Source organism: Chenopodium quinoa, unplaced genomic scaffold (assembly GCF_001683475.1).
Source record: "Chenopodium quinoa cultivar QQ74 unplaced genomic scaffold, ASM168347v1, whole genome shotgun sequence".
In the NCBI taxonomy this organism is placed as follows: domain Eukaryota; kingdom Viridiplantae; phylum Streptophyta; class Magnoliopsida; order Caryophyllales; family Amaranthaceae; genus Chenopodium; species Chenopodium quinoa.
In genome coordinates this window covers 617,170-630,607 of record NW_018742538.1, presented here as the reverse complement: position 1 = coordinate 630,607, position 13,438 = coordinate 617,170, and the positions used below count along the sequence as shown (strand labels likewise).

Genomic DNA, 13,438 nt, shown 5'->3' with positions numbered 1-13,438 from the left:
GCGTCTGCAAGCTCCTCCTTCCTAGACGTCCTGATCACTGAGAAGGACAGGGGTAGCGTCCGCCGTCCACATGATGACCCGGACGTCATTGAATGTAAGGTTGCCAACCAGCTGGTTGGACGAATCCTTATTGACACCGGCAGCTCATCAGACATCATCAGCCTCCGGTGCCTGCAAAAGATGAAATACAATGTCAGCAGCATGCATCCGGTCACCCACCCCTTGGTTGGTTTTGGGGTTGGGATGGTCTACCCAGCCGGGAGAATTGACTTACCCATCCGGTTGGGAGATTCTTGGTCATTGAGGAGTTGACCGCCTACAACATTATCCTTGGTCGGTCTACTCTCAACGAAGCCAAGGCGGTAATCATCCCGTCTCACATGCTCATCAAGTATGAGAGGGATGACGGCTCTGTTGGTTCCTTGAATGGGGATCAGAAGACGGCTCGGGAGTGTTACCTCTCAGTCGTCAAGGATATTGTGGCCCCAGGCGGCTAGGAACCAATAGACCTTGACAATGTCAAGGATGCCGAGCCAGTACCTGCCCCACCAGCAGTCGGGAAGAAAAGAAAGGCACCTTTGCCGGTGGAGGTGAAGAAAGAGAAAAAATAGCAATCACTGACCGGTGAACGGTCAGATGAGCTCCGTCCCAACCGGCTGGTGAAAATATTGATCTCGCTCTGGATGACAGCCGTCCAGAGCGTATTGTAAAGGTTGGGATGGTTGCTCATGCTACTCTGGGTGCAAGCTTGCACCTTCTGCTGAAAGAACTCAAAGACATTTTTGCCTTTGAGGTGGAAGAGATGCCATGCGTCAGCCCGGATCTCGCTCTCCACAAACTCGCCGTGGACCCCAAAAAGAAGCCCATCCGGCAAAAGAAAAGAAACCACGGCGAGGAAAGAAGTCAGGCGGCAGCTGCCGAAGTCAAAAAGCTGCTAGACGCCAGGTTCATTCGGCCTTGCAATTTCCCCGACTAGGTGGCCAATGTGGTCCTTGTTAAAAAACCGCATGGGACCTGGCGCATGTGTGTTGATTACACAGACCTCAACAAGGCGTGTCCAAAGGACAGTTACCCGCTTCCAAAGATCGACAGTCTGGTCGACTCCACAGCCGGTCACGCCTTGATGAGCTTTATGGATGCCTATTCCGGTTTCCATCAGATACCCCTCTGGAAGAAAGATCAAGAGAAGACGGCCTTCATCACTAATTTGGGGTTATTCTGTTATACTGTGATGCCTTTTGGCTTAAAAAATGCGTCTGCCACTTTCCAACGGATGATTAATACGATCTTCATTAATCAAATTGGGAGGAATGTCGAAGCGTACATTGATGACATGATAGTCAAATCCAAGCAATAGGCGGATCACCTTGATGATCTCCGAGAAACATTCACCACCCTCAGGCGGCATAAGGTCATGTTAAACCCCAAGAAATGCATCTTTGGTGTTGAGTCTGGGAAGTTTCTCGGATTCCTGATTGATCAAAGGGGGATAGAGGCTAACCCCGAAAAGATACAGGCGGTGATTGACATGAAGTCACCCCATTCTGTCAAGGAAGTTCAGAGACTCACCGGTTGCCTGGCCGCCTTGGGGAGGTTCCTCAGCCGGTCAGGTGACAAATGCCTTTACTTCTTCCAAGGAATCCGGAAGAAGACCAGGTTTGAATGGGGGGACGATGCTGAGACGACATTCCAGAAGTTAAAAGAGCATTTGCATTCTCTACCTAGGCTGGTCAGTCCCTTGCCTAGGGAGACGTTGTACATGTATTTAGCCGTCTCAGATCATGCTCTCAGTGTCGTTCTCCTTGCTGAGCGAGATGACGTTCAGCTCCCGGTTTACTTCATTAGCAATGTTCTCAAACATGCTGAACTCCGGTACCCCATGGTTGAAAAATTTGGCCTTGCTTTGTATATGGCATTCAAAAAACTGAAGCCTTACTTTCTGGCACATCCGGTGGTGATTTACACCGACCAGCCACTCAAGTGGCCAATGTCCACCTTGGAGACATCCGGGAGAATGTTGAAATGGGCTAATGAAATGCAAAGTCTTGAAATCACTTATGAACCAAGAAAGGCAGTGAAAGGTCAGGCGTTTGCCGACTTCATTATTGAAATGACCCGTCCGGTGGCTCCGGATAATCTTGATCAGGTTTAGAAAGTGTTTGTAGACGGGAGCTCTACAAAAAACGGCTGTGGTGCAGGTGTAATATACGAGTCCCCTGAAGGGGACAGATATGAGTATGCACTACGTTTCAAGTTTCAGGCCTCTAACAATGAGGCGGAATATGAAGCCCTGCTAGCCGGTATCCGTATGTGTAAGGCGGCAGGGGGAATGAAAATTGACGCCTACTCTGATTCACAGTTGGTTGTTAGCTAGTATAAGGGAAAATACGAGGCAACTCATCCGGCTATGATCAAATACCTTCAGGCAGTCAAAGAAGAGACTAAGGCACTTGAGGAATTCCGTCTGAATCAAGTGCCTAGGTCGGACAACAACCAGGCTGATGCATTGTCAAAGCTGGCATCTTCCACCTACCATGATACGCCTTGGTCAGTCTTCTGGGAAGTACTTGAAAAAAGAAGCATCTATGAAGATCCCATTGGAATTCTAGACCGAAGCTCTACCTGGATGGATGGCATCCGGGACTACCTTTCAGACGTAAACTTCCTGGTTTGCCATAGGAGGCAGCCGTCCTGAAGAAGCGAGCTGCAAGCTTCGAGTTGAGAAATGGAGAACTCTTCAAGGCGGGGTTTCTGAAGCCTCTGTTGAAGTGTGTTACCCCGGAAAAGGGGAAGGAAGTTCTCAAAGACTTGCACTCGGGATTTTGCAGGTCCCTAGCCGTCAGAGATAGACGGCATTATTTTTGGCCTACTCTTGAGGCAGACGCCAAGGAGTTGGTGAATAAATGTGACAAGTGCCAAAAATTTGGCAAACTTATTCACCGTTCGGCTACTGATCTGACAGCCATCCACAGCCCAATCCCGTTTGCGAAATGGGGCATGGAAATCTTAGGTCCTTACACGATTGCTTCAGGCGGAAAGCATTACATCTTGGTGGCGGTGGATTATTTCACCACGTGGGTGGAGGCTGAGGCGGTTAAGAACATCAAGACCTCAGACGTAATTTCCTTCATCTGGAAGAACATTATCACCGGGTATGGGGTGCCTATGTCTATGGTGTTCGATAATGGTCCTCGGTTTGAGACGCCTCAGCTCAAAACTTGGTTAGGAGATCAAGGGATCTCAGCGGAAATTGAAAGAGCCGGTGGCTTGTGGGCAGAAGAGTTAATCCATGTCCTATGGGCCGTTCGGACAACAGCAAAGGGGGAAATCGGTGAAACCCCATTTCTCATGGTTTACGGTGCTGAAGCCGACTTGCCCATTGAACATTATGAGCCGACTCTCAAAGTCATGCTATATGATGAAGAGGCAAATTGGGAAGCAATGCACCTGGCATTAGATTCACTCCCAGAACGCAGGGGCAATGCCGCCTTGCGTCATGAGATTTACCGTCTGAGAATGACCAGAGCTTACAATAAGAGAGTACACAAGCGTCCCTTGAAAGTTGACGACTTAGTGTTACAGAAAATGGAGGCAGCCGGTAGGGCCAATGAGCTGGGAAAGCTAACTCCAAATTGGGAAGGCCCCTACCGGATCTATGAAGAAGTAAGAGACGCCACCTACCGCCTAGAAACTCCAGACGACAGGAGCCTTCCCAGAACTTGGAATGTAGACAATTTGAAAGAGTACTACTTCTGAGAATGTAGGTTTTTTGTAAACAGTGAGTCAATTAATGAGAATTCAGACTTTGTTTGCAAAATTGTTTTGATTATCCGCCTGGGTAATACTCAAAAGGATTCTTCATTTACCTAATTAAGTTTGATACTTAGTAAAGGTTACAGTTATTTGACCGCCTGGGTAATACTCAGATAGTTCCTTTGTTTATTTACCTAATTAAGTTTGATACTTGGTATGATTTAATAATTGCCTGTCTGTCTAGGTAATACCAAGACGGGCTTTTTTGTTTAAACCAACTAAGTTTGACACTTAGTGTAAATTTAATGATGTAATAACGCTCGGCCAATGCTCCGATTAAAAGCTAAGCACAAAAACGCTTAGTGGCTATACAACCGGTCCTAAACAAGACCAAAGGCTAAAACAACCGGATGGTTGCTTATTTTATAAAACCGCCTTCCCCAACATGGACAAAGGCGTCCGACGACACCTCTCCGGGTGAAATCGTCGCAGAGAACAGTCAGTTCTACGTACCTATGCAGACGGCAAAAATTGAGCGACCGAATTGGCCAACTCATAGCCGTCTGACCAGAATGATCTGCGAAGAACGATCAAGTTACCGAATACCGGATGCCCCTAGGCATCAGTCGGTCACCGGCTGAAGTTCTCACTTGGGTTATTTATTCCAAAGTTGCATTTTCTATCCCAATTGGGGCAAAAGAGTTGTGCAATGGCTATGCAATCTCTACCAAGACGGAAAAAACCGTTTGGGTAGTGACCGGAACGCTTGTTTGTGTACGGCTGTGCACTTGGTTTGGGGCAATCACTACTGTGATTGATTGACTTACAAACGTATCATGCTCTTTGCAGCATCAGACGTTCCTAAGTCAATCAACCAACTCCATTTGAAACCAACCACACAGCCGTCCAGGGGCAAGGACAGCCGGCTTTTGATAAGTTAGACAAAAAATCGCCGCATGCTTTTGATAAGTTAGGCAACAAATCGCCGCATTCTTTTGATAAGTTAGGCAAAAATCAGGCATATACACAAAAATTCAAAAATTGAAACCCAAACATAAATGCAAAATGATCAAAACCGACTCAGTCGGTGCATTCATAAAAAGTCCACCCAACCAAACGGTTGTAGTGGATCAAATGTTAACCGGACCCCGTCCGGGAGAAGATAGAAATTGTTGATTACCCGGCTCTTCAGCCGGTAAATACAAGGATACTCGGCACGCAGGCCGGAAAAGCAAGTTCTTGGCATATTGCCGCAGATTAAAGAAAATAAAAATAAAAAAAGAGTTGGCATACTGCCGCTGAAAATCACTGCTGGCCCACAGGCGGCTCCTCCTGGTCCTTCTCTTACTCATCTTCTAAGGGAATCTCTTGTGCTTCACCAGGACCGGGTAGCTTAGGCGCGGGAAGCTCAGTGTTGGCGTTGGCCCAGGCATCGAAGGACTCAGGCTTTGGCTCACCTTTCTCTCTCAAGTACACCACGTCCTCGGCGTACCAGTGAGCCAGTGCCCAGATGCCATAATCCTTGTTTGGGTACAAGGCAGCCCAGGCGATCTTCATTCTGGCATCGTTGTCAGCATCGCTTTCAGCAACCAGGCGGTTTTGCTCCGCCTCCAGGGTTGCTGTAAAGTTTATCTGAGCCTGGGCCGCCTCCTTCTCTAGTTTCTCCACCTTGGTTTTTAAGTTGGTGTTCTCTTCAGAAACACCTTTGAGTGTGCCATGGTCCGCCTCGGCCTTTTTGAGCGCCTCGTTAGCCTTCTTGAGACTCTCATCTGCCTTTTTCTGGGCCTCCTCCGCCTTCTTCTGAGTCGTCTTACCGTCGCTCGCCCGCTGGTTGGCCGTCTTCAGGTCCGCCTCCAGCTGCTGGATTCTCGACGCCTGTGTCATTGTGATTGCTTTAGTTTCAAGTTCATTTATGATAGTGGAGTGTAAAGCAACATTATCAGCGTCTATGGCGGACTTCTTGGCCCTTTTTACCTCTTCCCGTTTGCGGGAATAAGGACGCTTGAGCCCATCTACCTGCAGCAGAGCCTGCAAAAGAAAATCAAGTTAATATTGCAGGCGGAGTAAAACACTTAAAAAAAAAAATTGTTAAATATCTTACCTCAGCCAGAAGGGACAAGATTCGTTCAAGGTTGAACGTCTCCATCCCAGGGATAGCATTCTTGTCCTTCCTGCTCACCGCCTCCAGCATGGCTTTAGCATGCCTCTGGAAGTCTGGCCAGTAGGGAGATTGATCTGCACCATAATCAAAAGGTGATGAGTGTGAAATTAAGGCAGCACCTATCTGTTGCCGACCGTCTGAGGATGACGTCTGTTGGGAGTGGGATTTCACTCGCAAAGGCCACCCGAGCTCAGACGGGAATTCAAATGGGTTCTAGTTAAGGCAGAGGCGGATTTTTTGGTCTTGTTAGGGGTGGAGGTGGATTCCTCCCTGGCCCGTTTGAGATCTTTCTCAAACGTCTTTCCTACCTCTCCCCCCTGTGAAAATAACCAAGTTAAAGTTAGCATCCGGAGAAAGTAAACTCTGATACCAATCTAAGAAAGAGTCAGGCGTTTTTTACCTTGGCCTTTACTGCGGCCGCATGTTTTTCCACAAGCTCCTTGCGGATGGTTGTAGAGGACCGCTTGGGTGTCTTCTCCGTCTGCAACATTCTTAAAGCTTCTTCTGCAAAAAAAGAAAAACATCGGTCAATATATCATCAATCAATTCTGATACAAAAGTACTATAGGCGGATGTGAACTTAGGCGCATACGTTTGGTAAACATGTTTCCTAGCCCGCAGGCGGCTAAGAAACACTCGTCCCTGAACCAGGCGCTCTTAGGGATCCAGTTCTTGGGGAATTTTATTGTCTCCCCGGTTGACAAGGTTGCGTCTGTGAGGCCGAAAAACTCTTCCTCAATTATTTTGTCAAAGTCCTCATCAGGGATCCGAGGAAGAGCGCACTTCCGGCTCATCAGGTCGGGCTTCTTATTGTACTGGCGGAACTCATAGTTCTCCCGCTTGCTGGGAGCCGACAGCAGGTAGAACCTGTGCTTCCAGCCGTCGAATTTAGAGACCTTGTCCAAGGTCATCATGTATTGGGGATACGTGGTTAAAGTGTACCACGCCCTCCAAACGCCTGGGCTTCGGCTAAGATAATGCATCTTAGGAAAAGCTTCTCACCCGGGATGGAGCCCCTGGAGTTCGCAGGCGGCAACATACCCCAAGATGTTTTCCCAAGAATTGGGGGTAAGTTGTCAGACTCCGAGGCCGTAGCCACTCAAGATTGCCTTCACCGCCTGGTGAAGGGGAAAGGGAAGACCAGCCTTGAGCGCCGCCTCAAAGCAGCCGAAGTAGCTGTTGGCGTTCTGTTGATCGTCTTCCCAGGCGATGGTGCCGTCCTCAGGCGGTACTCTAATTTTGTACCCGTCTCCTAACGGGTGCATTTGTTTAAACCTCTTCAAGTTGTCCTCCATTTGACTCCTATCCTTGGTAGAGACGTGAATTTTGAAGGGGTCGTCCTTCTCACTCCACTTCTTCCTCTCCTCCTCCTCGCTATCCTCAAGCGGTGGCAAGTCGTCACTACTCTCAGAAGTGGAGGCGGAGCTGTCGCTCTCCGTCTCCCCCTCATTTTGTGGCAAAGGAGCTGAGACGGCTTCATCGCCGCCTTGGTCGCACTCTTACAAAGAGGAATCTGCGGGAGTTGAAGGGGCACGCGGAGGGGATCTCTCCAGATCCGTCTGGTTTCTCTGACTAGACGTTTCTCCCTCAGGCGTTTGACCGCCTGAGCCCTCGCTTCTGTAGTCCGGATCGGGGGCCGTCTGCATAGTCCGAGCCATTGTGTCCTGCACAGACACATAAATGGTCGGAATCCAAGTAAAAGGGTGGTCCCAAAACCCTGAGACGACACTCCCAGTCCTAGACTCAGCCGTCCCTGGTGACCGGCTGGACTCTAACCTAGGCTGTGCCGTGTATGTTGGTGATGCATCCATTTATTGCAAGAAATATGTACAAGCGGTGAAACAATAAAAAGAGCTCAGAGAGACAGAGACGGTACCTTTAGATTTGATATCTGAAGATAGACGGGTCCGGCTGGGTTGACGAAGAACGAGTTTTCTTGCTTGCGCTTGACTCAAACGGATGACTTCTGCTCTCTCAAAGTCGTCTCTCTTGAAAATTTTTGTAAACGTACAAAATGAAGAGGGTAAATGGCTATATATAGAGGGTAAATACAGGGGCATTCCCGTAATTTACTCGGAAGGTGAACGGTTACTCTTTGGTGGTAAAATTACCACCAACCGGAGCGTGACGCGTGTCACAGATGCCACGTGGCATGCCACGTCACATCTGTGAGGGGCAAATGTTTAGGGTAATTTTACCCCGCCACGTGGTCCAATCAGAGGATGACACGTGTCAGCCCCAGGGTGGCCCAGGGTGGACTTATCCCTGCTTGACATATGTCACTCCAGAAACCTAGGAGGAATGGCGACCTTCAGGCCCAAATCTCGAGAAAGCCACAATGCGGCGCAGCCCACCAATGATTAGGGTTCAGTGACCTAATCAGGGGCACAAATCCCGAGGACCCTATAAATAGGGAGATTCCCCTCTTTTGGAGTGCACGTTTTACCATTTATTACAAACTGTCCCTGTGATAGAGACATCTGAGCTTGGAATCCGAGCAGATACCCACCTAAATTTCCGCACTTTTTCTCTCCCTTCAAGTTACTAACTTGTTCATCGGAGGCGGAGCACCACCCAACCGGTGTCTCCGTTTGTTTTGCAGGTACAGCTCACGCCGGATCAGTCTTCGTGTTGTAACTCTCCCGAGGGACAAAAACACCCAAAACAGTTCCAACTTGTAACACTTATTTTGAATCAATTCTTTTGTTTTTAAGTTTATTTATAACTGTTTTGGTTTTCCGCTGCTAATTTCTGAGATAGCCTTAACGTTTGAACACGTGGCGGTAGCACGCCAGTAATTCTCTTAAAATTGTTCAGGTTATATACAGGTTTCTCACAGGTTTTTAAGAGAGAATTATTGGGGCGTTACAAAGTGGTATCTGGGAGCTTAGGTTCGATTTTATTACCACTAAAGTCAATTTAAAGTTTTAGGCGCCTAATGTTTTTAAATCTTCCGATTTTGAATTTTATGACTTGATTTAAAGTAAAACTTTAATTTAAAAAATTATTTTATTAAATTATTTCGGCGTTTTAAATAAAATATATGTATTTATATAAATCACTATGTTATTAATTATTTTTGAAATTTATTGAATCTGCGTATTTTTTTTAATTCATTGAACTTGAATATTTATTTTATTTTATGAGTGAGGTTTGGGTAGTCTTAAGGAGGTCATATAAGTTAAATGATTTCTTTCTATGTGCATTGTAATTTAATTCTTTGGTGCTATTTATTTTTGAATGTAGTGATTATGCAAGTTATATTTAATTGTATATGTTTTATATAGTCGTGCAAATTTGGGTATTGTGATCACCTAGTATCATGTGTAAGGATTAAAGAATACAATAGAGATTAATTTGTGATGATTTGTGCAATGTAATATGTATATATGAATGATCATTATATGAAGCCTGTAATTATGTGACTATTTGTTTATGCTTATTTAATGATCTAGTTTATTTGGTGCTTTGGGTTATTGGTAAGGTTTATATTTCATTATTTAATATCTATAAATAATGAAACATAAACCTTATGATTTATTTAGGAATATACTTGGAGAATTGATGAAACATTTGGTGATGATAAACTACGCAAGAGATGTGTATGAATTTTGTTTTGGTCAAGCCGCCATACTTTAAAGAGAGTGGGGACCCTGCTTTTCTTTAGAAATAGATAGTGAAAGATGAGTTTTTGTTGCTTTGAATTGCCATAAGAATTTGAGGAGAAAATATTTGGTGGAAAGAGAATAGAGATACGATTCGTGAGACAGTTGACTTTCGTTGGGAGAATTGGAAAACCAAGTTGAAGAGAAGTCTTATCAATCGATTTTGTGAAAGAAAATTTTGAGGAGCCCATGGATTCATAAATGTGGAAATATGAATCAGGTCTTTTGGGTTAATTAATGTATTAGAAATCATTATGGATTTAACGAATCGAGTGTTCCATGAGTACAGTAATGCGATAAATTTGTGGTTTTATTAATGAGATCTTGCTATACTTAAGGAGTGAGGATTATCATAATGGAAATTTAAGGATTCTGTTGACAACTTTTAGGGACGACTCGTAATACACTAAGTTTTCGAAGTGTGAGTTTTATTAATGACAGAAAGTTACATTTTGGGACATTACGTAAAATAAAAATAAAAATAATAATAAGTATTTTGATTTTAAGATTCAAGCAGTGAGTTAGTGGCATATACTTAACAATGTGACCAATATAAGGAGTTTATTGGGATTAGATGTTTTGGGAGGTTTGTGAAGGACTTTTGAGGATTGCTAGCGAAACTACCTTGATAAAGGAGAGTTAGTTTGAATGGGATGAAAAGTGTACTCAAGCCTTTAAAACTCTTAAAGAACATAGGATAACTATTGAACCTGTTTTAGTCTTGCCTAATGGGAGTGGTGAATTTGAAGTTTATACTTAATGGGAGTGTGTTGCAACAAATGGGAAAATGATAATGCTTCTTGCCTAGGCAAATCTTATGAGACCAATTACCCTACTATGATCATGAGAATCTAAAGATTGCTAAAATATGAACTATGTACATTGGAGATTCATTCGAAGACATTATCTAACCAATGTCACTTGTAAGATCTTTACGAATCATAAGAGTCTTACGTTGTTAGCCAAGGAGAGCTAAAAGGATTATTGAATGCCATGTGAATTGAACTGTTTATATTTGAGAAAATTATAGAGAAGCAAGTTGAGAATAAATCATTGCATAAAGAAGAGATGAAAGAAAAGTGTCTAATGATGTTATTGAGGTGAGTTATGGGGGCGTAACTCTTTTCTTTAAGAGGGGTAGAGTGCGATGTAATTCTACGCTTTTTACCTCATTTATGCTATTTATTGCTTGAGTTTGCATGATTTTGCTTATTATTATACATTATTATTGTGTTGACATGCAATAAAAGCGTGTAAACTTTGGCCAAGTATGAGTTCATTGAGTATAAAGTTCAGTTTGTTGAGCGTACATGATGAGGATCAAGCAATTTACAGCAATACAAAACACAAAATATTTGAATGGTTTTGGAGAAATTATGAACTTTGGGTTAAGTTTCGAGGGCGAAACTTCTTTTAAGAGGGGTAGATTGTAATCCCCCATGATTTTGTAATTATAATAATTATATTTTATTATTAATTATATGATTATTTTACTATAATTGTATAATTTTATAAATATTTCAAAAATAATAAATTAGTTTTAAGCTATTTAGCCATTACTAACTATTGACAATAATCAATCTACCCATACAAATTAGGAGCCTAGTCCAAGTTAACTCAAAGCCCAACTTTACACCTTATTCCTAAAATTTGGTATATATTTGGGCCTAAACAAATTATCCTAATTGAATTTGGATTGGGAAACCCCACAAACCCACTTCTTATTATTTATACCCACTTAAACTTTTTCCCCTTCTTCAAAATCTCAATCTTACGTACAAAAGAAAAACCCCAACATTTTTCCCCTTTGCTTCTCTGCTTTCACGATCAAACAGGAAAAAAAAATATATCTACTTGCTGCCGCTGCCAGCCACGCACAACCATGGCGCCACCTTGCTGACCGGCGTCCACAACTGTAGCACCACCTCACGCCTCCAGCAATTCGCCCCTCCTCTCTCCTTCCTTCTTCTTGTTCTTCTTCATCTTCCTTTGTTAATGTTATTCAAGTTTTAACCTTTATTATGTTTTTGTTCTTAAATTGTTATTATTATGATTTGATTATGCCTATAAAGTGTAAAAGACTACAAATTTATAAATTATACTATGTCTAATTTATGGCATAAAATTTCAGATTTGGTTTGATGAAGAATTAAGGGTTTAAACCTTGATAATTCATGGTTTTAGGGTTTAAAACGTATTGATTAAGTCAATTAATTATATTATGTTTAAATTATGCTAAATCTTAATTATTTTGATTATAAAGAAAATTTCAGATTTATTAAAGTTTTAATTTTGAGTTTAAATTGTATTAATTTCATATTTTTATGTTTATAATCTCATAAAACAATGTTTGTGGGTAAAAATGATTTAAAAAGCTTTGAACTTTAAAGTCTAATATCAAGAATAAATTTTCAAATTTTAAAGTTATTATTTCGAAGCCTCTAATTACATTGAATTGATGTAGTTTTGGGTTTTAAACATACTAACCTACTGTATAACGATTATTTCAAGTAATAATGTTTATGGGGTTATTTTATATACTTAAACCAAATTTTCAGATTTATTTAATTACTTCAAAGCTGCTGGAATTTTATGTTATACACTATATTTTCACGATTTAAACATATAAACTTACAGTTGGGATGTTATATTATTAATATTGACTAATGGGAATAATTTAAATGCTTTATTTTGATGGTTTGAGAGGTTTAAAGTAGTTTGGTATTGCTGTAAATTTATTTGCTTGGGTATTGAGTTAGTTCTTGTTATTTGGTTTAGGAGAGGAGTTCGTAGAAGGTGACTTCAGGTTGTTAAAGTGGCCAACTAATTTGTTTATTTGAGGTACGCACAAGTTACGAAACCTTGCTTGTAGGTGCATGTTTAAGGACGGATCGAGAACTTAGTATCATGTATAGGATTGAGTGGGTTAAATTGTTTGGTTATACATTGTGAATTTCAAATGATGTGCACTAGTTTATAATGCAAGTATTATTTGTGCTCTAATTATGCAAGGTGCGCTTAAAGGCAAAGGTATGTGATTGGTGTAAAGATTAAATTATTACTCATTCATGATTACGCAAACAGGATGAGTAAAGGAGGAATTCAAGTCTTATAAGACGAGGTTAAGGTTTTGGGGTGCCTTATGCACTCAAGGTGTTTATACACCGAGGTAGTAAAGGAATAATTAATAAATGTTGTTTGTCACTAATAAATCAAGAATTTAAATTGGGAATTATCCATGTTTGGTTGAATTGTGTTTAGAATGTTTGTATTGTAATGTATATGAGTCATCACCAAATCTAAACCTGTAAATCACGTAAAGTTTAAGATGGATGAGAAATAAAACTCTAGATTGGTGCACATCTGGAGTAATGACAATCAGGGGTTGGGGTACATGGGGTATTAGCCGTGTACTTTTATCGAGGTCGTCTGATCTACGAGTCTCCTATTTCAAATATTTTTTTTTAAAACTAGGAGTTAGGTGAGATCTCATACTAACTACGGTCACGGAGGCGCGCCCGTGGTCGTTGGATGTTTATTGATGTTTTTGAAAGGAGGCATGGGGTTTTTCTTTTATTGATGTTCCAAATGGGACATGGGTTGGACAACCTTGTCTATTGCTAAATCCAATGAATTAAATAAATGAGTCAGTCAATATTAATTAGTGAGGTCTTAATAAATTTGATAATCGAGTCATGAATTGAGTCTGTATTTAATGATGCTTATGCTTGATTATTAGTAGCATGTTAGGTATTTCTTAATTTATTTCGCAGCTTATATGCACTCAGCTTTGCTGATTGTGTGCTTTTGTGTGTGTCTTTCTGAAAGGAATGGTGTCCTTCGAACAAGTGTATTATTC

General features: G+C 42.2%; 1 protein-coding gene across 1 annotated transcript in view; it reads right to left on the bottom strand.

The window, feature by feature from the left end:
- Window positions 1–6,825, bottom strand: part of LOC110720072 — a 42,675-nt gene extending 35,850 nt beyond the window's left edge. Inside the window, exons 1-4 of the mRNA XM_021899077.1 lie at window positions 6,644–6,825; window positions 6,315–6,418; window positions 5,855–5,988; window positions 5,102–5,628 (exon numbers count right to left, since the gene is read on the bottom strand). Coding sequence (XP_021754769.1) covers window positions 5,102–5,628; window positions 5,855–5,988; window positions 6,315–6,418; window positions 6,644–6,825 — 947 coding nt within the window. The remainder of the gene's footprint in view (window positions 1–5,101; window positions 5,629–5,854; window positions 5,989–6,314; window positions 6,419–6,643) is intronic.
- Window positions 6,826–13,438: the final 6,613 nt, after the last annotated feature.